Raw genomic sequence first — 27,391 nt, forward strand, 5'->3', positions numbered from 1 at the left:
GGGAAGGAGGTCCGTGGCCTTCAGGTTCTCCCATTTGCTTTCTCTTGTAGCAACCCAGTGATGTCCTAACTCTTCAGTATGAGCCTCTTCATTTAAAAAACATCTCCTCCCTGCCGCTCAGCTTCATCTTGCTCTTGGACCATCCCTTCCTGATCTGCGATGCAGAGCAGCAGCCCCTCTCGGCGGGTGTTCAGGTGAGGAGCAAGGGCCTGACCGCAGCGGTCCTCGGGTAGAGAAGTTCATTCCTTAGAGCCAGCAGTGGTCTGGCCTGAACTAGAGTAGATGTGAAATGAGCTGCTGAAGGAAATGAGTTTTCAAAGCATGAGACATTTGTTCTTGTAAGTAAATTCATGCTTTCCCTCTCTGCTGCAAGCCTGAGGCTGCAGTGCCAGTGCGTGTGGGCTGAGTGTGAGGGTAAAGTTCTTCAAGAGTCAGGGCTGGAGGGCTGGCAGAGTGCTGGTGTGGTTGTGTTTCTAGCATACAGTCTTTGCAGGTCTAGAATTCAGTAGGTTGATGCTTTTTACCCTCGTATTGACACAGAGCAGAAGCGTAATCCTGAGATGGTCTCAGATGAGTGTTTGTGGTGTTTGTGGTCAGACACATGCTGTGAAGAGAAAGGGAGCTCACGCTGGCATCACATAGGGCATTGTGCCTTTGCCTGTTTTGTGCCATCAGACCTCAGAACTTTATGAACTTCATCACGCTGCTGATTAATATCTCTTCATCTCCTTGCAGCCGATGAAGCTGGGGATAGGGGAGGAACTTCACCTCTCCATCAGATTTGACCCTGCTTACAAAGAGGACTTGAATATCCGCATAGCAGAAAAAGCTCTGAAAATACAGTTTCTCGAGCACCCCCAGGAGGAGCAGGTTACCGTTCGGGGAGAGGTCTACTTCCCAAACCTCCATATCCAGACCATGGCCCTGGACTTTGGCTGCATCTTGAATGACACCGAAGACGTACGTTACGTTGAGATGACCAACTGCAGCCCGCTGCTGGTGCGGTACCGCTGGGCCTTCCTGACGGGCAGCCACGGGAGCCAGATGAGGTATGTGCCGCTTTGCCCTCCCCTCAAAGCTCTTCTCCTTCCTGGGGGTCTGTCCGTGCTCTGCAAAGCCCAAGGCTGTTTGCCTGGAACCTGACAAATTGCTTTCAATTCCCCCATCTGGAAATAACACCTGTCAGCTGTGGTCAGGGTGGATGCTCAGGGAAGAGGTGACCTCCACCAGTTTGAAGCTGGGAAGGACAGAAAGTTCTCCAGCCAACCCGGGGCTATAAAACACGTCCAGCACAGCCCATAGAATCTCACTTTCTTATCCCTGAAGCTACAAAGTCACGCGTTGGCTCAGGCACTTGGACTTATATAGCGGATGTATACCGTGACCTCTCTTCCCTCCCTGCCAAACCTATTTGTTGTTGTCTTGCCCTTCAAGCCCACATATTCACAGCCACCAGAGCGTTGTGCTGCTGCCCCAGCCTCTTGCTGCTGCTTTGCTGCTGCCCCCATAGCAGTTCTGCTGGGGAAAGAAAGGATTCTCCAGCCCTCCTGGCATGAGGCAAGCACTGTCTCAGTGAAGTGTGTTTAGATCTATTAAACTCCATTCACAAAACAGCTCTTTGGGGCTGTTTTACAGCAAAACAACAGGTTCTGTTGGGGCCTTAGGTGCAGCTGCAGAGGTTGGTGGGAGCTCTCTCCTGATCACCCCTGGGGAGCAGGGCTATCCAGTGCTGGGCTGCGGCTGCCAAGCCCAGCAGCGATCTTGCAGTCGCGCTGGAGCACGTCTATAAGCGCTTTTCTAGCCGTTCTTCCCACTGCAGCCTCTCTGCATAGTAAAAAAGTGGAAGGTTTTAATTACAGTAGCAAATGGTTTCTCCATAATGCCCTAGGACACCTAGCAAGGTTAACCACTGTGCGTTGGGGTGCTGCTATTCCAAATAATACACACCATCAGTGAGCACTTGTGTTTGGGGAACTGGGGTCTGGCTCAGAGGAGGAGACCTGCTGGGGGCTGGAAATCAGCGAGGACTATGCAGAGGGCCTGGGGGAGAAGACCTGGCACCGGGGTACCCCATCACAGCTGGGTCTTAGCAGGCAACATAGCACCTACGGGGTGCCCTTCTTGGTGCCCTTCAGGAACAGACTCTGCAGGTTTCCAGTCGTGCAGGGGAAAGTCTGCAAAGAGAGGTGGGCACGCAGGAGGGGAGCAGGGCTGTAGTCTCTGCTTGGAGGCCTCTGTCATCTCCTGGTAAATTAGATTAGGGTTTAATTACCAGCTAAAGGGAGAATCTAATTTTGATGACAGAACAATGCTTATATTTTATAATAACACACATTACTGTGAAGCCTGTGTGGAATTAATTTCCTCTGGGGCCACTTGTTGGCCGGCTGCCTGTTTATCTTTACTGTTATTTTTCTGGAGCCTCTTTGAGTTTTTGGAAATGTGAATGCCGAATTGGTTTTCGGTTTTTAATCACCACACCTCCGCCTAAATTGGCTTTGCTGGACCCGAGCCTGCAGGTGTTCGTTCTTCCAGAGGCTGCTAAGGCACCCAGCCCCACAGGCTGGGCTTCAGCCGGCGGTCCTCAGCATCTGGCAGGACAGCAGACTTTGCCCCAGTGGTCTTTGGCAGAGCCCCTTTGCTGGCTCGTTAACAACGTGGACATTAGGACAGCTCCCTTTTCTGCTCTGCATGCTAATTAAGCAGTAATGTACTCTCTCTGGGTCCCTCAGCAGACACCATGTGACGCTCCATGGCAGGGTTGGAAATGAAGACAGTCTCCAAGCTATTAACACCTCAAATTGCTCATTAAGAGCCCAGCAGAAGGGCAGCATGTCAGATATTATTTCTGGTCCCCATTAAGCACTGTTGGTATTCTAAATTACCAGATCAAACTAACTCAGCCTGACACAGAGAGAATCAAGCATCAGGTCCCACGAAAGTGAGATCGATTGGATTTAGCCATCCACACATCCACACATCTAACCTGGCTGGAGGCCCTCGGCAGAGGCTCCCAGCATCAATCAGACGCACGTGTTTATTTTGGCCAGGAGAGAAAAACGTTGAGCAGAGCCATCACAACAGTCCAAGCCTCTCTGTGTGGTCGGATGTGCCCAGACCATGCCAGCCGTGCTCCTTCCCCAGCAGTGCTGAGCCATCAGACCCTTGTGGTTACTCCTCCCCTAGACCTATGTGGGCAGAGGCAGGTTGGGAACAGTCTCTCCCTTCCCCTTGGACCTCTGATAACTGAAAGCCGAGTTAGGGCTTTGCACCAAGGAGTTTTCTGCTGCCTTGGAAGGAATCTCCAGTGAGCCAGCCAGGATATGTAGGTCTGGAGCCACGTTCAAGCATCATCATTCTTACCTTTAGGGTTTCTTCCCTGAAGACCGACTTGCCCCTCTCTCTAAGGGAAATATCCAGCCCCTCCGCTATGTTTGGGATTCCTATCAAAAGAAAGACATTACATCCAAAGGTTGTACAAGGCTTTTCTTCGTGAATAACCAGAGCCCCCTGTGACAAACGCTCCCTTCCTGCTGCTGCCAAAGGCTCAACCCCAAGCAATGCTGTTCTCTAGAGTTTCATTACTAAACAACAAGGCACGGCTCCTCCTGTGCGCTGCTGTTCCTGCAGGACCCCTTGGTCCCTGTCCCCATTTCCTTCCCGTGACACACAGGATGCAGCTGGCACACTGTCAGGTCCGTGTGCCAGGAAGGATTACCCTGAAGCTCTGCACCTCCTGGCACCTCTCAGACCCACTCCGTGCGTTGACCTGATGTCTCTGGAGAGTGGCAACTTCCTGGCTGCGCACCCAGCACAATGAGTGGCCGGTAGATCTTTCATGGATAGGGTTTGGTGAGCTAAACACGTAGGAAATGCCTGCCTTTCCTTTCCTTTCCATCCAGGGTTTTCTCTGCAATTTGTTTTTGAACAAACAAGGAGTCTTTCTCCTCCCAAGTGGGTCTTCTGTGGCATTAATAATTCCTTGTTCCTCTGCCCTCCCTCTGTGTCCCCTGGCAGGCTGCACTGCAGGGGCCCTGCCAGCCAGATTCCTGCCTCGGTCCTGACAAAAATAATTCTTTGTTATATTTGATGGGGTTTTTGTTTTGTTGTTTTTATAATAAGGAAGAAATAGAAAACACAGACAATGAAAAACAGTGCAAGGCAAAAATCTGACAGCAGTGCTCTGTCAGCCACCAGAGGAGAGAGGTAGCAACAGGAGCAGCTAGAATATACATCAGAACCGCACACGTCCACTGTGCCCTGATGCTCAGGAGTCTCAGATGAGCGACAGGAGCATGTACCGTCTTTTTTTTTTCCCTCCCCAGTGCTATCAGGGGCTGTGCTGTGTGTCACTAAATTTGCAAGCCCCTTGGGGCAGCACATTTGGGGCTTTGGCAGCTCCAAGGACACTGCTTGTCCCACAGCCCTCTTTCCACACATCACTCCTGGGGCTGAGCTGTGGTGGAGTCCTGCAGCAACGCCTGCTGATGGCAGGGGCTCCGAGTGCTTGGTGGAGGTGCTGGGGAGCTGGAGAGGGGGAGGCTTTGGGAAGCTTGCTATCTGTTCCCCCCAGGGAATGTGATGGCAGGTCTTGAGACATCTTCACTTCCCTGGGGCTTCTGACCACAGGTTGTGCAGGTTGCACGCCTGGAGAACGTCAGAGCCCTGACTGGCTCCGTGGGAATCACTTTGACCACACGTGGGTTTTCTGAGGCCCAGCCTCCTCCTTTACACGAGGGTGACCAACCCCGAGTGCTCTCATTCACCTCAGTGCACCAGAGAGCAGCCCTGGGGCCTTGGAGGAACGGACCGGGCATAGGGAAGGTGAAGGAGAACACCTTGCTCTGACCTAAAGCACTGTGTGCCTCATCCAAGGTGCTATCGGACAGGGGGCTGCTCCGTCCTGAGTGCCACCTGTGCTGCAAGTTCTGCAGCAGGACAGCGTGCCCTCCTGGCTTTGGCCAAGCAGCAAGCACTGGCTGGAAGGTGACTTTGGTGGGGGCTGCTTGCTCTGCCGGCGATGTACTGCAAGCAGCCTGGGGAGCCCCTGCCACCTCGCTGCCACTCTGCGTGCACAGACCTAATTTCTCTTAATTTCTACAGTGGTTTCTCCCCTTTCTCTCTCTTCCTAATTTCCGCATTCTTTGCATCCAGCAGCTTTCAAGGGAAAACCCTTTCGAACCCACTGGTGCGTTGCTCTGGGAGCGCTGTTCTCAGTATCGTGTTCCTTGTGGTGTGCCCCTGTCTCAGTCCTGTCTTCACAGGGTGAGGAATCCTTAAGCTTTTAGGAGAAGGTGCTCAAGCCAAATTTGAATCTTGGTATCAAATCTTTGCATGTCTGGGGGTGTGAACATGCCTGGGGGTGTTTGCTGTGATTCCTTCCTAGCAAGAGGTGATGGAAATAGACCTGCAGAGCAAAGAGGCTGCATGGTGCTGGGGAAGGATGTGTTTATTCTTGGCCAGCTCCTTTGCACAGGGGGAGGCAGGAGTTCCTGGGGTGCCAGACACCCTGAGGATCCTTCTGGGCCAGCCGGTATGCTATGTGTTTTTTGAACCCACCGAACTCAGTCCCTCCCTGGGAGAGCCTTCCTTCTCCTTGGCATGAAACCTTTCCAGCTGTGAGCGTGGTTTGCAGGGGCTCTTCCTTGCTCAGGGGAAGTGTTGGCTCACCCCGGGTACAAAGCTTGTGGGTGCTGGGTCATCCCTCTCCTTTTCACCCACTGATTTCCCTGGCTCCTCCCAGCTAACCCCACTCACCCCATTGCCTGGCTGGGTGAGGTGTTGAGCAGCTCCTGGGTGCACTCTGCAGACCAGCAGGACCCAGTAAAGGACTGGTTGGGGTGGCAGAGCAGCAGCTCCTCACCTCAGTCCCTATAACAACGTCTTTATCCTTACCTCATCCATCCCCATCCACCCTTCACCCTGGTCAGCTTTTCCCGCTCATGGGCACCTCTTGGCTTCACCCTAGAGTCCTTCTCCTTCCTCTTTGATGGCACCCGGCACCCTTGCGTGTCTCCATCACCCCCTCCTTGTTCTGAGGTGTCCCTGGTGCCTCCTGGACCAGGCCACCCCATAGGGTCCCATCCCAAATGAGGCCAGGCTGCTCAGCTGTGAGAACATCTCCTGCAAGTGCATCTGCCTCACCCTTGCTAAAACGGGTAATTATGTTGTGCCGTGACCTTTAACAATAGCTTGGTGATGATGTTAACTAGCCATTTGCACAGCCCACATAAACGATGGTAAAAACCCCGCACGGCCATAAATCCGCCTGTAATTTGTGCTGGCGTGACGAGCCCAGCTCCTTCTGGACAGGGGATGGATGGCAGTGCTGGTGTCCTCAGCAGGGCGGAGCTCCGGCGTGTGGCTTATTTTGGGATGCTGCCCCAGGAGGGATATTAAACAAATGGGAGCTTTCTTAGGTTTGTTTTTTTTTGTCTGCATTCTCTGCTGCTGCTCCTCTACCTCCTCCTTCCTCTCCCTCTGTGACCAGCTGCAGAACCCCATCGGGAAGGCAGGCGGGGCTGGGACATGCTGCACGGGGCAGCCAGTGTCAACGTGGGCTGGTGGGGCTCAGCCAAAGAGGCTGAGACGAGCAGAGATGTTTCCTCCCAGCTGAGGACTTCAGGATGTGCTTCAGGCCCTGTCCTGTTCATCGCATCCACGAAGTGGTGGAGATCCAGCTTTGGTCTTCTGCAGTCCTCACCCTACAGAGAGGATAGATTGAGAAATCTCTTCATTCATGGCTGGGAGCCTTCTGTAAGCTCTCCTGGGCCCAGCTTGGGCCCAACAGGTTGTGCTCAGCTTTCCCTGGCTCCCCGTTTCCTAATGCTTTTAGCGCTTGCAGCCCCATCCTTCATTGTTTGCTAGGCTTGCACCTCATGAAGGCATCTCGGAAGGGTGAAGCTCCACCTCCCCCGGGCGATCAGCCGCAGGAGTCACTGCGGCCACCTCTCTGTCTGCAGAGCTACGCTTTGAAGTAGCTGGGAAGATTGTAGTCGTGGCTGATTACTTTAAATAGCACCTCCAACTTACGGCTGGCGTGGCTTGTTTAATTGCGAACCAGGAGTACAAATTGTGTTTATCATTAGAGCTCCTGATTTGTTCGGAGACCTTTGGCCAGAGTCTGATTGAGAAGCATTTCTGTCTGATGGGGACTCGGGGGCTTCCTACCGCCTCACCTGATGTTTATGAATCACACGGCAGAGCAGGAGGAAGGAAAGGACTCGATGGGAGATATTTTGCAAATGTTTTATAAAATCAGAGCAGGTCCCAATAACTCCAGTAAGGTTAGCGGAGTTTTCTTCCAGGGTTATAACTTGTCGGGGGCGTGCAGAGAGAGGAAAGTGCTGCTGAAAAGGGTGACCTCCCCAGAAGACCTCTTCCCCTTCTCCCCCTGCCCAAGCAGGGCGAGACCTGCTGGTGTCAGTGATGCCTGGCACTGCCTGGGCTCAACACGGTGTGGGTTGGACTGAGGGGGCTGAGGAGTAACCGTGCCTGCAAGCCTGGCCAGGTCCTGCACAACTGCACAGAGAGAGGCAGAAGCTAGGGCAGAAGGACCTTTTAAGACCCTCTCTAATTTTTCTCATGGAAAGTGATGGGTCAGTTGAGGTTTCGGGTGTTTTCACGTGCACCAAATCTTTCCAGTGGGCTTCAGCAGGGTCTGAGGACTCTCAGTGTGCCCACAAATCAAATCCTGTGGTTTGCCCTGAAAGGTGCTGGGGAGCTTTGGTTGTGGGCACAGGAACATGGCATGCTTCTCTGTGGTAGCACATCCCACACTTCCTACTTTAAAAAATAATACACATCAAAATTCTCCCTCACCTCTCAAAAGTGACCTTATTGACTCAAAGAAGTAAAGTGTCTGCTAATACCGCGTATTAACTGTAAGTTAATTAAAACTCGGTCACAGTGGGACATCCCCGGACCGCTCGCTGCATCCTGATGCACGCCAAGCCCTGCACACGCAGAACAGGAGCTGGAGATGTCTCATCTCACAGCGGTGCTGCTGCTCCCTTCAGTCTCACCTGGTCTGAATTTCAATAGGCTCTGAAAATGAATTTATCCCAGCAAAGAAATAGTCTTCACGGTTTTAGTTTCCTCTCTTGCTGCTCCAGTGCAGTGAGGAAAAGCAGAACTCTGCAAAGAGCCCTTCTGAAAGAGGGGGCTCGCTCACATCCACCCGTGGCTCTGGGGAAGTGCAGTTTTGGGGTGTCTGTCCCGATGCTCACAGCTCTTGCGCAGCCTGAGCCAGCAGGCTCACGCCACCCCGCCTGTGTCTTTGCATCAAGTTAGCGGCAGCGGTGTGACTTCTAGCTCCTCTATTTTGGGAGGAGGGTGTGTGAAGCAGTGTGAAGCTGTGCCCAGGCAGGCTGGCAGGCTGAGGTTCATTTCTAACCTCTCCCAGGCGGGGGCCAGCGGGGCACCAGGCTGTCCTGGCCATCCTCTCTCCCTGGTGCCCATCCAGCCCTGCTCCCATCGCATCCCCACGCTTTGTTCCATGGGTGGCTTGAGCTGCTTTCCCCCCAGTGCAACGGGGGACCCTGGAAGCACTGGGTGGAAGATGTGCTTACAGGGTGGCCAGGAGTGGGTGAGATGGAGCCAGAAGATTACTGACCCATCTTCCCCTTCTTTCTGCTTTCCTGAGACAGCTGCCTCTCCTTCGGGAAGGCTTTTTGTCCCAATAAGCAGAAATACGGCAGCTTTCTGTGGACACCTTGCCTTCCTGGGGTGCGCGTAGCTCCCTGCCTTCTTTGTCTTACACTTCTCGTTCGTTCTGGCTTTCCCCCACTGGAAAGAGTCCCTGGCTGCGCTTTGTGCTTCTCCGCAGCAGGGCTCGCTAATCACATCATCTCCCGGGCTCCCAGAGGGCTTCTGCTTTAGCGTGAAAAATGTTGTTGTTGTCTAGGCACCGCGGTCCTGTGAAGTTGCCTCAAACCATTCTATAGAACTAAAGGTAATTTAATAAATGATTATGGATTTTCTATCTCGGGGCTTTACCTCTCCTCAGGAGTTGTTATTAACTCGCAGTATTTATCTCAAGCAGCTCCGAGACGTGGTTTCATTTCCTGGCCAGGATGGATCGTGGCTGGCACTTTGGGGTGGTGCCGGCCATGGAGGCAGCATGCTGAACTGGTACAGCACTGTGGGGCTTCCAGGGGTGCCCACCTGCACACCCCGATACGTACTGGGGTGCCACAGCCCGGGGAGAGAGCTCTGTGCAGGTGGGGCCATGGATGAGCATTGCTGTGTGGGGCAAGCAAACGTCTCCCTGCCCTCCAGCCCTGCTTTGTGCTGCCCTCCGGACACCGCCGGGGTCTTGGTGAGGCCCCAAATCCACCCAAAGGCAGGTGGGACCTCGGGTGGTGGAGAGCCGCCAGTCCAGGAGCGAACACCAGATGTAGACAGTAGCCAAATACTCATCAGGCAGAGCTGAATTAAAGGTGGGCACTAAGATCCCCTCTAGGAATGAAGCAGCCAAGGCTGCGGCCCAAACCTGCCCGGTTTGTCCGTGGGGAGCAGCTGTGCATGGGCACGGTGCGAGCGTGTCTGCGTCTGCCCGTCCGTGTGGCATTGGAAGCGAGAGCAGAGCTGCCACAAGCACCCACCGTCATTTAAAACAGGGAACGTAATCGAAACCATCTGGGAATATTTGGAAACTTTGAACCATATACACTTATTGACAGTCTCTGGTCAAACTATAAACTTGGATCCATCTGTAAAACGAGCCCTTGAGCTCATTTGCTGAATCCTTTCCCAAACCATTCCTCGAGCAGTTTGTGTTTAGAAACTGCTGGGTGATCATGCTGTAGGATGGGGAATGCCCATGGCATGGCAGGAGCTGAATCTCACCACACAAGATTTGCAGTGTGTTGGTTAAAGATGACCAAACCTTTCTTCCCCACAGTGCTAATTCCTGCTGGTGCTTTGGTGCTCGTCAGCATTGACCAGGCTCATCGTCAGTGTCCTGCCAAGAGGCCACATGGGCTCATCCATCTTACCCAGGCTTTTCTCCTTCCCGCTGCAGGTCCATGTTCAACCATTTTATTTTCCAGGTTCAGCCCTCCGGTACCTAAATATTTCATCCAGCCCCAACCACTGCAGGAGGAGGGAGCCACGATGGAGCCCTCGGTGTCTGCAGAGAGCAGCTGTAGGGCCGTGGGCGTAGAGGAGCCAGCCCAGGCCATGGAAGCAGCAGGAGACCCTGCCCAAGAGCCAGCAGATGCAGATGACTTGCTGGAAGCACAGGTAGACTTCCCTGTAGACCCACCACCTGTGTTGCCTCCTCCAGTGGGCATTGCAGTGATGGCCACAGAGCAGATAGGTGCTTTTCTACAACAAGGGTTTGTAGGCAAAGTCTGGTGTCTCCTGGCTTTGGGAATTGGTTTTGGTTTGCTGACCCTGCTGGTGAGCCTCGCTGCTTTAGAGGTTGACCTCGGTGCACCCTGGTCTGCAGCCTGGGCAATAAAAAAGTGAGAAAGCATGAGAGGTCCAGGAAACGCCAGAATTAGCATTAAGTTCAAGGAGAAGGGTTGCACCTGCTCACATCCAAATATTGGCAGTTTTAACATTGCAACCCTGCACAATCTGGAGAAATGCTGTCCTGTGGCTGCAAAGAATAGCGTGGCTGAATGCTGAGATAGAAGCATCAAGGTGTTTTGTTTCCTGCTTTGTTGCCATGTATGCACAGGCAAAGCAAGGATATCCAAGTGGACGTGGCTAAGTAATATCCAAAGTTGCCTCAGATCTGTACTGCAGTTTGGTTTTCTGCCCATGTCGTTGTATCAAGGCAGTATCTGCACAACCTTCCTGGGGAGAAGAGAGATCATAAGCTTAGAAGTGGTGTGGTTAGCACCTTGGGAACGCACATTTGGCAAACCTCTGCTAGCTTTGAAAATGTGAGGATGACAGAAGGTGTTGAAACCAGGAGGCATGTGTGTATCAAGGGCCATGGGTATAGAGAGGTTTAGGCAGGGCTGGAAATGGAATAATCCTCTTACAGCCTGCTTCAGGGCTAAGGAGAAGGGCAGAGAGCTGTGCTCAGAGCCCTGCACTGCTAAAGCAAGCAGCAGTGGTTGTGTGCTAGCTGGAAGCTCTGTAACTGACCAAAAATTAAACTATACAAGGCCAAAAAAAAAAAAAAAAAATCTTTTTCTATGCTTTGCAAAGTGTATTGAGGTAGTCCAAAACTTGCAATTTCTTCCTGAGAAGAAGAACTGTGAGAGAACTCAGCCTGCCCCTGTGCTTTATCTACTGGGGAGACTGAGCCTCTAATTGGGTCTGAGGATGTCCCAGAAATACTCCTGCAGCTACTGCTGAAGGTGAGACCACAGCACGAAGCACTTCTTCATGTCAGGGAAGAAGCACATGTTCTTCATCTCCAAGAACAATTACAAAGCCCTCATTTATAAACAGGGGTTAAAAGCCCAGGGACGAGGTTCCTTCTGAAAGGCAGAGCTTTTGAGGTTAAATACCATGGAACCAGCTGTGAGATGGAAAAACCTCTCAGCTGCTTTGTTCGGGGTGGGGATGTTCAAGAACTCCACAGTGGAGATTGTCAGCTCTGCAGTGCTGAAGGGCACGCAAGATGCAACCTAAGCACCTCCTGGAGCAGGATAGTTCTGCCCAAGCACTTCCCAAGTCCTTATTTTTCAGTTTTTGATACATGCCGCTTGCAGCTGTGTCCCTGCTTTTGTCAGGGAAACCCTAACCTGTGTGGGTTTGGGGGCTCGGGGCGATCCTTGGGCAGCATTTGAACGTGAGCAGTCCATGGTCTGCTGCTGGGAAGGCGGCAGAGGGGACTGGATGGCTTCCGCAGGCTCACCCTGAAGGCAATGTCCAACCCAGATCTTCCCTTGTAGGGCACAAGCCTGGTGCTGAAGTGTTGAGCGAGGGGGAGAAGGGGAGCTGTCCTGGGCAGGGGCAACACTAAATGACAATTGCAGGAACAAACCTGAGGTTATCACGTTGCACAGCCTGCGTCTGGTCTGCCTGCACTGGGGGAAAAAAGCCCTTGAGGTCTTTGCCATGACTGAGCACTGGGTGCACCCTCATGGGATGCATGAATAGTGCCCTCACGTCAGCTGCAGGTGGGCTTGGACCCACACTGAACTGATGGTGTGGGTATCCCCACGCTCAATTTGCACCCAGGCACCATCTCAGCTGCGCCTGGCTTGACCAGGTTCTTCCCCATCCATTGAAATGGTCCTGGGAGGTCATTGCTGCTGGCTCAAAGAGCCTGTGTAGGTGGGGTGCAGCTGTGGCAGCAGGGTGCTGTCACCCCGAGCAGCCAGCAGCCCACTGCAGCTCCCAGGGGGTGCTTTCCAGCTGCTGCCATCCGCTGCTGAGGAGCTGGCAAGTGCTGCGGAGTCTCAGAGCCAGGTGGAGATCACGGAACTGATGGAGTTTGCAGAGAGTGAGCCCCTTGCCTTGGGTGTAGAGGAGGTAAGAGGGTATCTGCCCTGCCTGGCTTCCACCTTTCCAGCGTGGCACACCGATGGCCCCGGTGCTTCTCAGAGTGGCCTCGTGCCCCGAGCACAGCATCACGGCTCGGAGAGGCCGTTCCAGACAAGTCCCAGGGCTGTCCGAGGGCCTGTCCTGTGCAGCACCTGGGGAGGAGTTATTCATCCTGTTGGAGTTAATCAAGCGGGCATTGATTGGGAGTTTTATGCAGTGGGTTTTGCTGTGGCATCTCACCAGAGAGCAGCATATGAATCCAAGAGAGGATGGGAAGGATGAGGGCATCCATGCTGGGCTGGAGTCCTCCCTGAGGGCTCACCTGCGATCTCACGTTCCTCCAGAGATAGTAAAAGCTGCTTCTAAAGGCACGGAGATAATTCCTTGCTGCCAGACCTCCCAAATTACATAAATGCAGCATATTAATCAGTGCATTAAATAGCAAGCATGGGATAAGGCTTTCCCATGGTCACTCCTTGGAAGTGGAGTGGATACAGGAGGAGATTAGGATGAGTTTTGCCTGCTTGAGGGCCCCTCCAGCCACATCCTTCACTCCAAGCTGAGGCCATGGAGCTCCAGCCTTGCTCTAGAGCCCAAGGGCAGGGTGGCTCTTGTGTATCCATCCTGTTGCTCCAGATCTTGATCTCCCCTTCCTCCAGGTCTTCGACATCCTGCCACTATACGGCGTGCTGCAGCCCGGTGAGAGCCAACGGGTCACCGTCACCTTCTTCGGCCATGCCAACCTGGTTGCCCGCGTCACGGCGCTGTGCGAGGTGGAGGGAGGCCCGACGTACGAGGTGGCACTCAGCGGGGAGGCTTCGCTCCTCAGCTACCTCTTCAACATCAGAGAGATCGACTGCGGGCTGCAGGTACCGCAGCTGCTCCTGGTCTTGAAGCCATCCTGGTGTGCTGCCGCCCACCGATGCCAAAGGCTTTCCACCCTTCCCACCTCCTGTCTTGGGTGGAGAGCTTCCCCTGCAGAGTGCCTGTTGGGAGGACAGCCTTTGTGTAATACATCTTGCATCCAGGCTGTTGTTCTTATGGCCATCTCCACCCCCCAGAGCTGGGAAATTCCTCCCCCTCGAGGTTTCTGGCACTGCTTCCCAGGGCAAAAAGGGTCCTGGTGGTGATCCCCAGAGGGACGTGTCCCTGGGACATCCACCTGCTGATCAGCTCCTAACACCTGAGGCCCAAAGAAATGCTCTTTTCTAATGCTCTCGATCAAGAAACAAAATAAACCAGGCAGGAAGTTAACTTGAGCTTCCCAGACAGTGCAGAGGGAAAGAATTTCCCCAAATGTCCCCTGCTTTCCTGATTTTCATTTCAAACCCCCTCAGATACTTCTAGCTGTTGGCCCAGGTTGTATTTCCCTGGGTCTCCCTTTTTGCTGTCGTTGCTAGCTCCAGGAGCGCTTGCAGACAGGTGCCTATACAGGTGTTGCAATGCACGTGCCCCTTTGCCAAGAGTAAATGAAGTATTGCAGCCAAGTGGTGGGGTGATGACCAAGAGAGCAGCTGCTGAGCTTTGGCACTGCTGACCAGGGCAGCTGCCCAGATCTGTCTGATTTTGGTGGAGTTTTTGGCCCTGGCTGGTCCCGAAGCAGCACTGCTTCCTGAAGGAAGAGCAATCTGAGAAGCAGAAGAAGCCCAGGGGAGCAGATTTCACTGGAGATGGGTATCGGGGGCTGAAGGGGTCTTTACAAAGCAGGTTCCCCATGCTAGCTGAGGGCTGCTCACTAGATAGGAGCAGCAGATGATTGGCCATGCCCTGCCCTAAAGCAAGGGGGCCAGAACAGCTTCTAGGGTAAGGAGTCCTCCTCTTTGGTGCCTCAGCCATCTGATAGATGATGCCTTAAAGTGCAGAGGACTTTGTGTCCTCCTTGCTTTCTTCATTGCTGAGCTTTATGTGGTTGCTGTTGCATCACTGCGAGCCTTCACAGATATCTGTTCCTGGGTCCTGCGGCTGTGGGTTCCCCAGGTTAGCATCATCCTGCCTGGGAGGGTCAGCACTCATCTTCTGTCCTCCCTCCAGCTGTTTAACGAAGTCACCGAAGCAGAGCTCACCCTGCAGAACAGCGGGAAGGTGGGATTCAAGTACCAGGCGCTGAGCCCCAGCGTGGCCCCCGCAGACAGCCCTCTGCCCGGCGTGCCCCTGGTCCTGCCCAGCACGGTGAGTGAAGGGGTAGCACCCCATCCCCATGTCCTGCTGCCAGGGAGAGGGGTTATAGAGGAAAAAAAGGAGAAAAAGAAAACCAAAACACCAAACCAGCCAGCAGCAAGGGCTGTAAGCTGCTTAGGGACAGAAGGACAAGTCCCATTTGAGCCTCTTATGGGGGCAGGAGGCTCTGCACAAGGGCCTCAGCAGCCCTCAGCCCCAACTGCTGAGCTCTGAGCCTGTGCTGGTGCTGGAGCCACATGGTGCTGGCTCCTTGCAGGGTCGCCTCACCCGCAGCATCCTTGGGCAGGTCCCCTCCTTGCCCCTGTCCCCAGGAGAGCTGCCTGCCCCAGCCAGGTGAGGCTGAAGGCTCCTTCCCATGTGCTGAGCAGGAGTCCTCGCTGCCAGCTCGGCTCATTCTCCTCCCTGGTTGCTGGCACATCACACCAAGCTGGCGTTTTGCATCGGGTCCCACACCCATCCCAGCTGCTGTGGGACCCCAGGGCAGGGGAGCTGCCTGAAGGCATCAGTCTGCCCCTCGAGAGCTGTCCTGCCTCCAGACAGCAGAAATGGGAGACCTGTGTTAACCTCTGTGCACCTTGAGCACCTCCTTCTCCTCTTTCTTGGCTGTGTTTTGGGGACCAGACCCATGCCATGCCCCAGCAGTGACACCTGAGCTCATGCATTTTGTCCATTTTGGCTGCTCTTGCTTGGGTGTGCAGCTCCTTTGCCAGAAATTGTAAGTCCCGGTGCAGGTCCCTCGGGCTCCAGCTGTGCTGCTCCGCAGGAGCTTTGTGGGGCAGCCAAGGAGGAGCGGGGCTGGGGCGGCGAGGAGAGGAGTGCAGGGCAGCGGGATGCAGCACGGGGCTCTGTGCAGGAGCAGGCTGCTCTAGGAGCATCTCTCCTCCCAGCTCCTGCGTGCTGTGTGGTTATCTCCGAGCTGGAGCAGCGTTCCCCATCCATGCCCCTTTAGGAAGGAGTGACCCAAAGGGCTTTAGTTTCTCCCATTTCCTCATGCCCGTCTCCTACAAGGATGACACGCTGATGCCCTCTTGCTGCGAGCTTCTGAAGGCACAGCTGAGCCTTTGATGGCATCAGCCCCGGCAGCAGCCCATCACCAAGCCCCCTCTGGTGCCTGCCCCCCTCTCGTCCCACACCCTGCAGGGTTACATCGGACCTGGCAAGGAGCAAGTATTGAAAGTCTCATACCTGCCGGGAGTGCCTGGCGTCTTCTGCAAGACTTTCCAGATCCAAGTGGGTCACCTGGAGCCAGAAAAGTTCACCCTGAAGGGACAGGGGAGCTTTCCCAGGATCTACTTAGACCTGCCCAGGAATATTAAAGGTAAGCCCTGCCTCTGGCTCCAGAAATGTTCCCTGTTTTGTCTCCCATGTTGTATGCTCAGCTCACACCAAGCCTGGAAGTTTCAGGGGTGTCAGACCCCAACACTTGGCCCTCCACTTGCTTCTTGGGTCTCTAATAGAGGGTCCCGTGTGGCTTTGCCCCAAGAAGCATCCTGCAGAGCTTGCCAGCATATCTGTCAGCTGGGAAGGTGGTGGCTGGACAGAAACACTCAGGAAAGCTGTAACACAGAGCAGCAGAGCTTTTGTCAGGGGCAGATTTGCATCATGCTGTGGGGAATGAGGTGTTCCTGTATGGGAAGGGTGGTGGGTAGAAGTGAGCATCCCAAATCAGAGAGGAAAAGCAGCATCCACCTGCCCCAGACTGCTGGCAGAAAGAACAGCGACAGAGGAAAGGGGCTTCCCAGCTTAAATGGGATTGGCGCTGTGCCCACGCCTCTGTTTATCGGATGTTTTCTTCAGGACATGAAAAATATGAGAAGATCCTCAAGGAGGCAAAAGAAAAGATGGAGAAGGACGGACAGAGAGATGAAGCTGTTGTCCTAGGGGAGGCCACGGCCGCTGAGCTGCCCATGGATGACTCGGGCATGGTGGTGAGAACTGCCGCTGCCCTGTGTGGCACGTGCCACCCTCCTGCTGCACTCATCGCCCACCCCACACGCGCAGTGGGGCCGTGTGTGTCCCACCAGCACTTGGGACCTTCCTGGCCATCACCTCAGCATCATCCCAGAGGGTTGTCCACCCTCAGCAGTTATCCCTCCCACAGACACATGAGCTTGTGCCTAACACCAGGGGAGAACCTGAAGGCCGTGCTCATGGGGTTGGATTTATGGTGCCTTGTGGCGCAGGTGTGGGTCATCGCCGGGGTGTTGCTCACAGCCCAAACCCTGCCAGGTTTATGGAGTCTAATGGCAGGACCTGCCTGAGAGCAACCCCCTTGCTGTGGAAGGGGAGCACTGTGCCCTGGTGCCCTCAGCCAAGTGCCACATGTCCTCCCTGAGCAAGTGTCCTGCTAGAGGCTGGGATTTGGGTTCCTAGCGAGCACATCTGCAGCAGCAGCTCTGCATCCCTGCTTCCCCCCACTCCTGAGCTGCCACAGGCTTCCAGGCCTGTTCACAGACCCTTGTCATGCTGCATTTGTTATTTGGATGAGAGAGCGTTGAAAGCACGGTGCCATTGCATGCTGTTGGAGCAGGCAGGAAACTTGGCAGGGGGAAACTCGAGCAAAGGAACCTAGGGCAGCAGCCTGATGGCACCCTGGGCTTGTGCTAGGAGCTTCATCTCCAAAAGCACCAGCTTTGTGGTGGCTCCTGTCTCAAGAGAGCTTTTGTCCAAGCTGGTTTGGCACCCACAGAGGGCCTGGCTTGTCTGCACGTTTGTCTGGCCAGATCAGCTTTTATAATGGAGACTGGGCAGGAGAAGATGCTGAGTTCATTTCCTTTGACATAAGGTCCTGGTGAAGGGAGCAGGAGGCACTGCAGACACTGAGACAGGAGGATCCATCTCCCCTCTTGACAAGAGCAGGCCGGGCTGGGCAAGGACCTTTGCCAGCCAGACTCTGTCTTTGCTCCCCTCAGCTCAACACGCGGCTGCAGATGCGGATGGAGGAGATGCTCATAGAGGAACACGCCTTGGAGCAGCAGGAGCTTCTTGCCTCCTGTCCGCCCGAGGATGCGGTCTTTGATCAGCGTGCTCGTCGGAGGCTCCTCAGGTCAGTGGGAGATCCCATTCCCCATCTCCGGGTAAGAGCCAGCAGTGCTCTTCTGCTCCTGGGAGCTCCTGCAAAGCTGGGATGAGCTGGGAACTCCAGAAGGGGCCTAATCCTGAGGGATATGATGTGTGGACACCTGAGTGTCATCCCCTCTGCAGTGCCACCCATGAGATTTGGAGGTGCTCAGCTCTGCACAGGCTCCGTTCTTAGACCTGAGGGGTCTCCAGTGCAGACCATTAACCTCATCCAGGCACCATGGGCACCATGGAACGTCTGGAAGAGGCAACTCACAGCTGGTGTCGTTCATCCAACAAATGGCTGAGGAAAGTGACACTGCAAAACAGCTCGGTTTTGTGTTTTGCTGAGGGGGATTGCTCTGGAAAAAAACCTTCCCACAACTCTTGTTGGTTACTGCGTTTACTGGTGCTGCTTTGGGGACAGAAGTGGTTGGTGAAGGTTTACTGTAGGGACAAGTCTTATTACAAGGTCCTGGAACAATTTCATGCCTGGTCTGTACTGTTGGATGTCCAGTGGACTTATCTGCAACAGCTTTTTGTAGCAGAGAAGCTGTGACCTGTACCACACACACTTATGCCATTTTGAACATATTTTCTTTTGTTTCAAGGCCTTATTGCTAGCTCTGGTTTAAGGGTTCCTGCTTATTCCTGCTTTCAGAGCCCAGCTGCCCGAGTACATCCTGGACTTTGGCTACGTCGTTCTCGGTAACATCCCCGCACACATCGTGAAGGTCACCAACACCGGCCAGTTCCCGGTGTCCTTCCACGCAGACGGACGGGTCCTGCGTGACACAGGTACCCAGGGCTGGAGACACTTCACGTGGGCTCGAAGGAGTCGTCTCCGGTGTAAGCCACTGGACATGTGGAGGGATTTGAGTGCTTGTTTGTACAGTTGGTTCCTCCTCAGGACCCTATGCCCAGTGGTTTCGAGCCTGAGTTCTTCTGGCCAGAGACATGGCCTGCCCCTGACTGCCCTAAAGCTTTGCTGCAGGGGTGAGGTGGTCCCATCACCTCGCTCACCTCTCAGCATCTCCTGCTCTTGGCTGCCATGAGCACCACCTGAGGTTTTGGGCACTCTGTGGGCTTGTGTTGTAAACAGAGGGACACTTTGTGGTTCAGAAGTGCTTTGGTGTACAGGTCCAAGTGCCAAAACACTTCTCTTGGTCCTTTATTGAGGAAACAGCTTGTGACATCCTCTGTTATATCAAAGGAGGCTTCCAAATCAGGCCTTGAGGTAAGGCTGTAGTTCCATCAAACCATGAGTGCCTGAGATGGTCAGGTGCCTCCTCCAAGTTGTCATCCAAGGAACAAAAAGACATCACAGAGCATCCACACCTGTATGGCCTTAACATGCTGGAGCCACGTTTCGTGTCACTCGTGCATCTTAGCTGCTTAATTTTCATCTCTTGAAGGTTTCACCGTGGAGCTGGACCGTGTGAGGAACCTGCCATACTGCGAGACAGAGACGTTCGAGGTGCACTTCGACCCGCAGAGCGCCAGCCTGCCGCTGGGAGCGGTGGATGTGCTCCTGCCCATCAAGGTACTACACGCTCCCGCACCTGTGCCACCTTTTTTGGGGGGCCCACCTCGGATGGGGCACAGCAGTGGGTCTTGTCTGTGCTCTCAGCTGAATGCTCTGCTCCTCGCTAGGTAGCAGGAGGCCCCACGTTTCACATCTGCCTTCGTGCCACGGTGACTTTGCCATCCCTCAGCCTCTCCAGGGACAGGCTGGAGTTCTCCAGTGTGCAGTGTGGGCAGTGCCGGGAAGAAACCATCCAGCTTTACAATCAGTTTCAGGTCCCCTGTAAATGGTTCATCACTATGACAGAGCCTGTCAAGAAGGTAAAGCAATGACAACACAACACATATCTTCTCAGCTGTGTCTCCTTGGCCTCTCTTGCCTTTTCTTCCCCTGTAACTGCCTGAGCACTTGGGGTACAGCTCACGGAGGGGACAGAGCACGGCTGGTTCACCTGGACCCGTTCCATGGCTGGTGCTGCACTTGTCTGCCACCTCCACCCCTTCCTCCTCCTCTGAGGACAGAGCCTCCCTGTCCTCAGCACTGGGCAGTGCCCGAGCCCTGCAGGAAAAGTGGGTCTGTCCTTGCAGACCCTGCCACGGGGTTGGTTTCTGTGCCCAGGTGGACAAACATTTGCCAGCAAGTGTACGTCGGAAGCTGCAGCAGGAGGCGAAGGCCAAGCCCTGCATCTTTGAGGCACTGCCTTTGTCTGGAGACCTCGCGCCGGGGCAGCGATGCAACGTGCGGGTCAGGTTTTCACCCACAGAAGAGGTGAGAGGGGCAGGTGTCTCCTACGGGACAGGCAGTGAGGCAATGAGAGCCCAGCACAGGGAGCAGGGCACAAAGTCAGCCTCCACCACCATCACTGCCTCCACATGCAGCTTTCTGCCTCCGTGCCTCAGTTTCCCCCGCAGCATGCTCCTCTGAGAGGCACTTTGAGATGCTGGTGGGGAGCGTGCGCAGAGAGCGTTGTGTGCTGCAGCATGGCTACATCTCGGTGCTGGGGGGAATCTGCCCCTTTCCCCTCCACTCCCCCACCAGGCAGGAGCATCCCTGCAGGTGACAGCCCTGGGAGCCTTCCCAAAATAGAGCTTGCACCCAGTCACCATGGCTTGGAGCCTGGCAGCATGTGTCAGTATGGACATGGGTGTTTATGTGCCTGGGAATGGTCCCAGGGATGCTGCAATTGCTAGCAGAGATGTAACCAGCTCGCCTCTGGCTTTGACCAGAGCCGGGCACTGAGCAGCATTGCTCCTAGCGAGCTAGAGCCCATCTGCCTCTGTCGTATAGCCGATGTGTGCCTGGTACTGCTGTGTCTGGGCATCATCACCTAAGGAAGGAGGTGAAGCAGCACCTGGGCCTGCAGGAGCTGAGCCTGCTCCTGAGGACCTTGCTCCTGAGCATTGTGCTCCCACATGACTGGATGAAAGCATTTGACCAACCATTTTAGATCCACCTGGCACCAGGGCACCCAGTTATACTGCACACCTGCTTCACCCCAGGCAGCCAGAGCGGCATGCAGATGCTGTGTGCTGTAGTCCCCCTGTGCTATGAGTAAATGTGTTTTCCATTCACCTCAGAGGCACCAACAACACCCCGACCTTGGAGCAAGGGTTGAATTGGAGTCCCTGTCACCTGGGACTACCTGTAGGAGCCTTCTGCCCTTCTTTTTCCAGAGGTCCTACAGAAGCGAGCTGAAGATTAACATCTGCCAGAGCAGCCAGCACTTCCAGCTGCTGGTCTCGGGGCACGGGCAGGAGCCACAGCTGGAGTTCAACCCCCCGGTGCTTGAGCTGGGACCAGTGCTGCCGTACAGCAGTGGGGCAGAGGGGACAGTGGTGGTGAAGAACCCATGTGAGTTCCCCATTGAGTTTTACTCCCTGGAGTTCGACCAGCAGTACCTCGCCGAGGAGCAGGTGAGGAGGTCTGGGCCCCGCGTGCGTGCTGCCTTGGCCTCACAGCGCTTCAGCTCATGGCAGGGGGATGGAGGCAGTCCCCACTGGTGGCCTTTCAGGGTCAGCCGGCTCTGCTGGCAGGCTCTGGAGGGGCTTGGTTAGTCTGTGTTGGGAGGGAGGAATGAGGGAGAAGATCAAGGTTGGCTGGGAAAGCAGTTCATGTAATGGAGGCCTTCACATGAAGGGTGGTTTCTCTTCCCCATGTCTGCAGATTCTGCGGATGCTGAAGGACTACGATTGCCACAACACCCTGCTGCTACCTCCACGTGCCCCCGGCGAGAAGCTGCCCCCAGAGGTGCTAGAGTACTACCAGGACCAGAAGAGGCTGCAGGATGAGCAGGGGAAGTCCAAGCCTGGGGAACCAGCAGGCCAGGACAATGGTGAGGCTCTGGCATTAGCTGCCCTGCGTGTGGCACAGCAGGGGGACCAGCACATGTACCCATTAACTCATTTTCCATGGAGGCAGGCATCAGTCTGCCTTCAAGCACTTGGGCTTGATGGCGGGATTCTGGTTTGTGACCTGCATCAGCTACCAGCCCTGAGTGCAGCCACAGCAAGCTCATCCCTGCCTGCCATGGCCTGGGAAATACCCTCTAAATAATCAGAAGACCCTCTTGTGTCTTAACCACACAGAATAAGATGGGATGAGTTCTTCAACCAGTAGGACCAGGTCTAACATTATTGGCTATCCTATTTTAAATTTTCTCCTTCCCAACAACAAAAGCACAAGCTCAAACTTCCCCAAAGGGCAGAGGAAGCTTGGACAGGCTTCTGTGTGCCTCAGGCACCTCCCATCTTGGGGAATTTTTCACCTTTTGCATGTGGCCATGCAAAGTGACAAATGGCAAAGAGCAGCTTGCCTGGCCATGTTCTTCACCATCTGCCCTCCCTGTGTCCTTCTTCCTCAGCAAATGCTGAAGACATCCAGTCTCTCTCAGAGCAAGGAGGAAAGTACTCTGCTGGGATCATGCACACTGTCTCATCCCATAGCTCCATCATTCCCTTCTCCATGTTTGATGAAAACCAGTCCAGCAAGGTAGACTCTAAATCTGAACTGGGAGAAGAGGAGGAGGAAGGTCTTGGGAAAAGGCGCTGGACAGGTAATTACCCTAACATCTTTGCCTCTTCTGTGTCCACGGAAGCAGAAGGGCCTCCACAGAGGTCTTTGGCATCATCTCCCATTATTCCACTGTAGCCTCATGACATCTTCACTCTTGTAGGCCCTGAATCCTCTTTTGCACACAAAGTCTGTAGGATCCTGACAAGGGTCTGGCACAGGGACAAGTGAGAGGCAAGGGAGATTGTCCCCAGCTTTGCCAAATGAGCACCTCTGCCCCCAGGAGTGGCTGGGATGTTGCTGTTCCCTTTCCTTGGCAAGGCAGTGCTTGCTCTATGTGACAATGGTGGCTGAGGTGGCTTTCGGTGACCTCCTAAGGGCAGAGCTGGAGCTCTTTGACAGTGCTGTTGTGGCAAATTAAAAGCCCAGCTAGGTGTAATATTCCTAAATCATCCAGCTATATGGCAAAGGAGCCTGGAGGAGAACTGTTCCCTTGGGCCCGTGTGAAATGCCCGGTTCTGTGCGTGCCCTGCAGACTCAGAAGGCCCAGGGATTTTGGAGCTGTTCATGGAAGGAGACTTGGCCCAGTCCTCTGAGGCCCCTTTCTGCCACCCTGCTTAACATAGTGTGGCTGGGCACCATCAGCAGCGCTCAGGACAGACCCCAACCTGAGCAAGCCTTAAGGAAGAGCACGAGGAGTCCTCAGGCATGGCGTTGTTTCATGCATCCTCCTCTCCTGGGACCTGAGGGGACAGGGAAGAAGCCCAGGACCAGTGGTGTGCAGCGGGCTGACTCCAGTACCCGGTTGTGCCTGGCAGAGCACTGGCAGAGCACCAGCAGCAAGGATGCCACAGGAGAGCTGGACGACAGCCCCGTCTGCAGAGCCATCGCCCGCCACCTCGGCCTCGATATGTCTGCAGAAGGCCGTGCAGCCCAAAACCGCAGAGGGATCGTCATCATCATCCATGGGGCACCCCTGACGGGTACGTGTGCCATGGCTTTGGCTGCAAGGAGTGGGAGAACTGGGCCAGGGGTGTCGTGGGGGGCCTTGGCGCTTGGTTGGTGGCCTGAAGTGGGCAGACCGTGGATCCACTGTGTGTGAAGCAGTCCCAGCCTTCTCCCTAACTGCAAGTGGTCCACGTAGTGTCTGTACAGATAGGTTCTCATTCAGCCATAAATCCTGCCTTGCCTTCTGGGGGCAGTTCTTAGCCCATGCTGAGCCCCAAACCATGCCTATGTGTTGCATGAGCCCTCTGGGACAGGCCAGCAAACATCTGGGACAGGGTTGGAGCACTCAGACAACTGCAGAGGACAAAGGTCCCCCTTTGGAGTGATCCCCCCATCCCCAGAGGACGCTCCTAACTGCATCCAAGCTGCCTCCCTCTGGGTTTCCACTAAAGGATCACTCCCGTGTGAGTTTCTCCAATCTGTTCTTCCTCTCCCTCCAGGAAAGACGTCGGCAGCAGTGGCCCTCTCCAGACGCTACGGCGCAGCCCGCCTGACCATCGACTCGGTGGTGACCGAAGCCATCTCCGACAGGAGCAGCTCGGCCGGGCTCCGTGCGCGGGAGCTGTGCCTCAGGGCGGCCATAGAGCAGAGCCACAAGGAGATGGAGGATGCCGGTAAGGCCCCAGAAAGCTGCCCCAGCCACCCGCTGCTTCTTCCTCTACTGAAGCAGAAGTTTGCCAGCTCACAGCTCTGTTAGGGTGCTGTGTGTAGAGATGTAAAGCCAACTCATAAATCATCGCTGGTTAGGTGGAATCTCTTTATGTTAAGGCTCACGCAGGGGTACTTTTTCCTGCCCATGGGCTGCTTAGCACATGTCCTTTTTCCCAAGAGCGGCGAAGCACACCTGCATTTTTCTCAGGGCTTTTTAATATTTCCTCAAAGCTGAATTCAGCCTGCTCCTCACGGCCATCAGGCAGAACTGCTGCCTGTTTTAACGAGGAAAAAGCCCTCTGAAGTGGCTCATTAAGCACTAGATGCCTGACTTGGAGCGTGGTTTCACAAACATGAGAGAAAGGGAAGAATAGCCTCCCCGAGGAGCTTCAGATGAGAGACGTGCACGTGCTGCAAAGCACGTGCTGCAAATCAACTCTTTTCTCCAGAGATTTTTCCTATATGCACTACCAGGTCACGCGGCTCGTGGATGGTGTGCTGTTCTCCATACGAGACCAACGCCTTTTAGGGTATTTTATCGGGCAGCTGGTGCTGCAAGCTGTGCAGCATGAGGCCAGGCCCTGCCTCTGGAGGGGAGGATTTCCACTGCCAAGTGAGAGAGAAGATGGGATCGGTTGGGATATCTGGCGAGGAAGATGCATCTCCAGTGGAGATGGGTGATGGCAGCTGGGGCACGGCTGTGTGTTACAGTCCCCGTGGGAGAATGCAGGATGGCTGCAAGGGAGGGAGATGGTGCTCCTGGGGGGCGACCCTTTGGCTCGATCCACAGGGGAGCTACCATGCAAACAGTGTCTACTGCATGCGTGCTGCCCCATTTGGTAGGAAGGACACGGGGCTGTGCATTAGAAGTCTCTGCCTTGAAAGCCCACTATCCAACGCTGCGCTTTACCAGCAGCTTTACCTGCAGAGCTTCTGTCTCCTCCGCAGGTCAAAGCACGGAGGCGTCCCTCAGCTTGCAGCTCGGCACTGAGGCCAGGCACAGCCCGGCCACGAGCCAGTCCAGCTCCGGGGACAAAGCCAGCCAGCTGTCCATCGGCTCCCGCAGCCGGGCAAGTGCAGCAACAGGCAAGAGGAAGATGGATGGACACGGGTCCCAGTCCCAGAGACAGCAGCACACAGACCTGGCAAGCTCGCAGGTGATCACGCTGGTAACACATGGGACCTTTCAAGCTTTGTGCTGGCTGAGACCCCAGCTCCAAGCAGCGGGAGCTGCCTGTGTCTTTTCCAAAGTGTTTTATTTTCCTTGTGATGTCCGACACTGCAGGGCTCCTCCAGTTCTCACCTCGTCTCGCTGCTTCCCTGCTTTCCCGTGCAGCAGTGGCTGAGCATTGGCGGCAGCGGTGCAGGAGAGACGGGCCTGATGAGCTGTGTGCTTCCCGAGGACTTGCTGGGGGCCATCCTCTCGGAAAGGCTGCAGGCACGGCACTTCTCCTCTACCTTTGGGGTCGGGAGGGTGGGGGCAAATGATAACATCCCTGGTGCAAAGAGGCACGGAGATGCCTTCAGGGTTCTCTTGGAGGGAGTGCTGGGCTGCCAGCAGCATCTTTGGGTGAAGTTGCAGATGCCATCAGGTGGCAGAGAGCAGGAGCTTGTCTGAGCTGATGCATTTGGAGCATCAGCTCCAAGCTGATGGTCAGCAGGATGGTTGATGCCCTTTGACTTTTGTTTGATTGCCTAGCTAAGAGCCTAATGCATGGTGCTACTGACTCTCTCTTCCTTTTTGGCATTATTCACAGCTGAGTGACTGCTACCAGGGAGTGGTGTTTGATGGCCTGGAGACCCTCTTTGCAAGCAGCATGGCATCTGCTCTCCTCTGCCTGCTCAAAGCTGCCAGAAACCGGCCTCACATCTATTTCGTGAACCTGTTCCAGGATTATGCCTCTTTGAAAGCCAGAGAGACGGCTGCAAAAGAGCAGGAAGGTGAGAACCATCTCTGTACCCCTCAAATGTTTGCTCTAGGCCCTCAGCCTTATCCATGTGTCCATATGGGTGTTGTTGATGGAGCTTGTAAGAGATGTTTTAATCCTTCCACCCTCTGCTGCAGCGTAGCCAGTGCTCAGCTCACGATTACTTAAAATACAGCTTCACAGTGTGCAAAATGCCTCCCTTACATCTGGCTTTAAAGCTGGGGAAAAGTGCAAGATCTTATGGCTGAGCACCTAAGCCCCGCGCAGGGCATGTGAGGCAGGCAGGGCACAGCAGCAGTTCGGGGGATTCTCCAGCCAGAGCAGGGGTCTGGGCTGCCCGCTGCCTCCTGGCAGGACGTCCAGCTGGGGCTGGGCAGGGCTCTGAGCCCTGTCAGCTCACCCAGAGCAGCCAGCTCTGCCTGCAGCTGCTAACCATTCCTCCCCCGGTGTGTGCGGAAGAACGGGAGCAGGAGGAAGCTGCCAGGAGGGAGAAAACACGCCTCCAGGAGATGGATGAGGAGGAGTATGATGCCCTCACGGAGGAGCAGAAAGCTCAGTTTGATGACAATATACTACAAGTCCAGCGTGAGAGGAAGAGAAGGTCTGTACGCTTCCCATGGGCAGCTCTCCAGTAGTGTCCCTGAGGGGTTTCCTTGCTCCTGTCCCATGTAGGACCCCTACAAATGCCTCCAAGTTAATTTGGTCAATTCCGATCTTGTTGTGACTTCCAGGACAGACAGCATAAGTTTCCAAGGGCAATGGCTGTATGAAGCCTGGCTGTTCAGAGCCTGCTTTGCAGGAGGGGAATTACTGCAGCCTTTGCTTTCTGGCTGATATGGCTTTTCTTGCTAAGGAGTGAGCTGTGCCCAAGCAGAAGGGCTGGATAAGCCGAACAAGTGTGGGTGCTCGTGGTTTGTGAGTTGGCTTACACTGGGAAATCAAGAGAGGGCTTCACGGGTCAGCATGGAGAGATGGTGGAGCTGTCTTTGGCAGCGTGCTGCAGGTGGATCTTATCAGAGGAGCTGCACAATTGTGACCTTGTAACAGCAAGTCCCAGACTTGGCTGGCCCGCCCTACTTTTCCTCAGTTTGGGTGTTCCCAATCTCCCCAGGTTGAGGGAAGTCCACAGAGGTGGTCTAATGGCCCTGCCTGGCCTCAGGGTCAGGGAATGAAGCAGGGGACCAGCTGGGGTTGCAGCCAGACCAGCTGGTGACTGTCAGGGATGTTTTCTGTTTGGTTTGCTGAAGGAAGATGGAGCAGCTGGCTCGAGAGCTTGAGGAAAAGCTCAAGCAAGAACTAGAACGCTTGAGGGAGGAAGAAGAGATGAAGAAGAAGTCCAGGCGGGGGAAGAGAGAGCTTGGGAAAGAAAAAGACAGTGCCTTGGGGAAGAAAAGCCAGCAAGGAGGCAGACAGGTGGGTGGCTGTGTTTACATAGAGGAGAAAAGCCCTGGGGACCCTCCTGTTGAGTTGTACCATCCCATGAGAAGCCAGGAGCACACACTGCTGTGCCTGGGGACAGGTACCTGGCTGGGGGAACATGGGGCTGGGCTGGGAAACCACACTGGTTGATTGCACTGCT

At 54.7% G+C, this 27,391-nt stretch overlaps 1 protein-coding gene across 13 annotated transcripts in view; it reads left to right on the forward strand.

Annotated features, from left to right (window-relative positions):
- The window catches only part of HYDIN (HYDIN axonemal central pair apparatus protein), a 127,215-nt gene that overhangs the window by 72,093 nt on the left and 27,731 nt on the right, over positions 1-27,391 (forward strand). For 8 of the 13 annotated variants that reach the window (XM_035336922.1, XM_035336930.1, XM_035336933.1 and 5 more), the window contains 23 exons: positions 51-194; positions 736-1,049; positions 10,053-10,245; positions 12,325-12,441; positions 13,113-13,322; positions 14,485-14,622; positions 15,772-15,949; positions 16,429-16,559; positions 17,544-17,677; positions 18,353-18,489; positions 19,107-19,234; positions 19,345-19,536; positions 19,835-19,984; positions 20,890-21,129; positions 21,380-21,548; positions 22,077-22,268; positions 23,041-23,208; positions 23,674-23,847; positions 24,833-25,053; positions 25,170-25,322; positions 25,642-25,825; positions 26,272-26,413; positions 27,060-27,225. In XM_035336922.1, coding sequence (XP_035192813.1) covers positions 51-194; positions 736-1,049; positions 10,053-10,245; positions 12,325-12,441; positions 13,113-13,322; positions 14,485-14,622; positions 15,772-15,949; positions 16,429-16,559; positions 17,544-17,677; positions 18,353-18,489; positions 19,107-19,234; positions 19,345-19,536; positions 19,835-19,984; positions 20,890-21,129; positions 21,380-21,548; positions 22,077-22,268; positions 23,041-23,208; positions 23,674-23,847; positions 24,833-25,053; positions 25,170-25,322; positions 25,642-25,825; positions 26,272-26,413; positions 27,060-27,225 — 3,975 coding nt within the window. The remainder of the gene's footprint in view (positions 1-50; positions 195-735; positions 1,050-10,052; positions 10,246-12,324; positions 12,442-13,112; positions 13,323-14,484; positions 14,623-15,771; positions 15,950-16,428; positions 16,560-17,543; positions 17,678-18,352; positions 18,490-19,106; positions 19,235-19,344; positions 19,537-19,834; positions 19,985-20,889; positions 21,130-21,379; positions 21,549-22,076; positions 22,269-23,040; positions 23,209-23,673; positions 23,848-24,832; positions 25,054-25,169; positions 25,323-25,641; positions 25,826-26,271; positions 26,414-27,059; positions 27,226-27,391) is intronic. The other 5 variants (XM_035336927.1, XM_035336931.1, XM_035336926.1 and 2 more) reach the window with 5 other exon arrangements.

Source organism: Oxyura jamaicensis, chromosome 11 (genome assembly GCF_011077185.1).
Source record: "Oxyura jamaicensis isolate SHBP4307 breed ruddy duck chromosome 11, BPBGC_Ojam_1.0, whole genome shotgun sequence".
Classification (NCBI taxonomy): Eukaryota; Metazoa; Chordata; class Aves; order Anseriformes; family Anatidae; genus Oxyura; species Oxyura jamaicensis.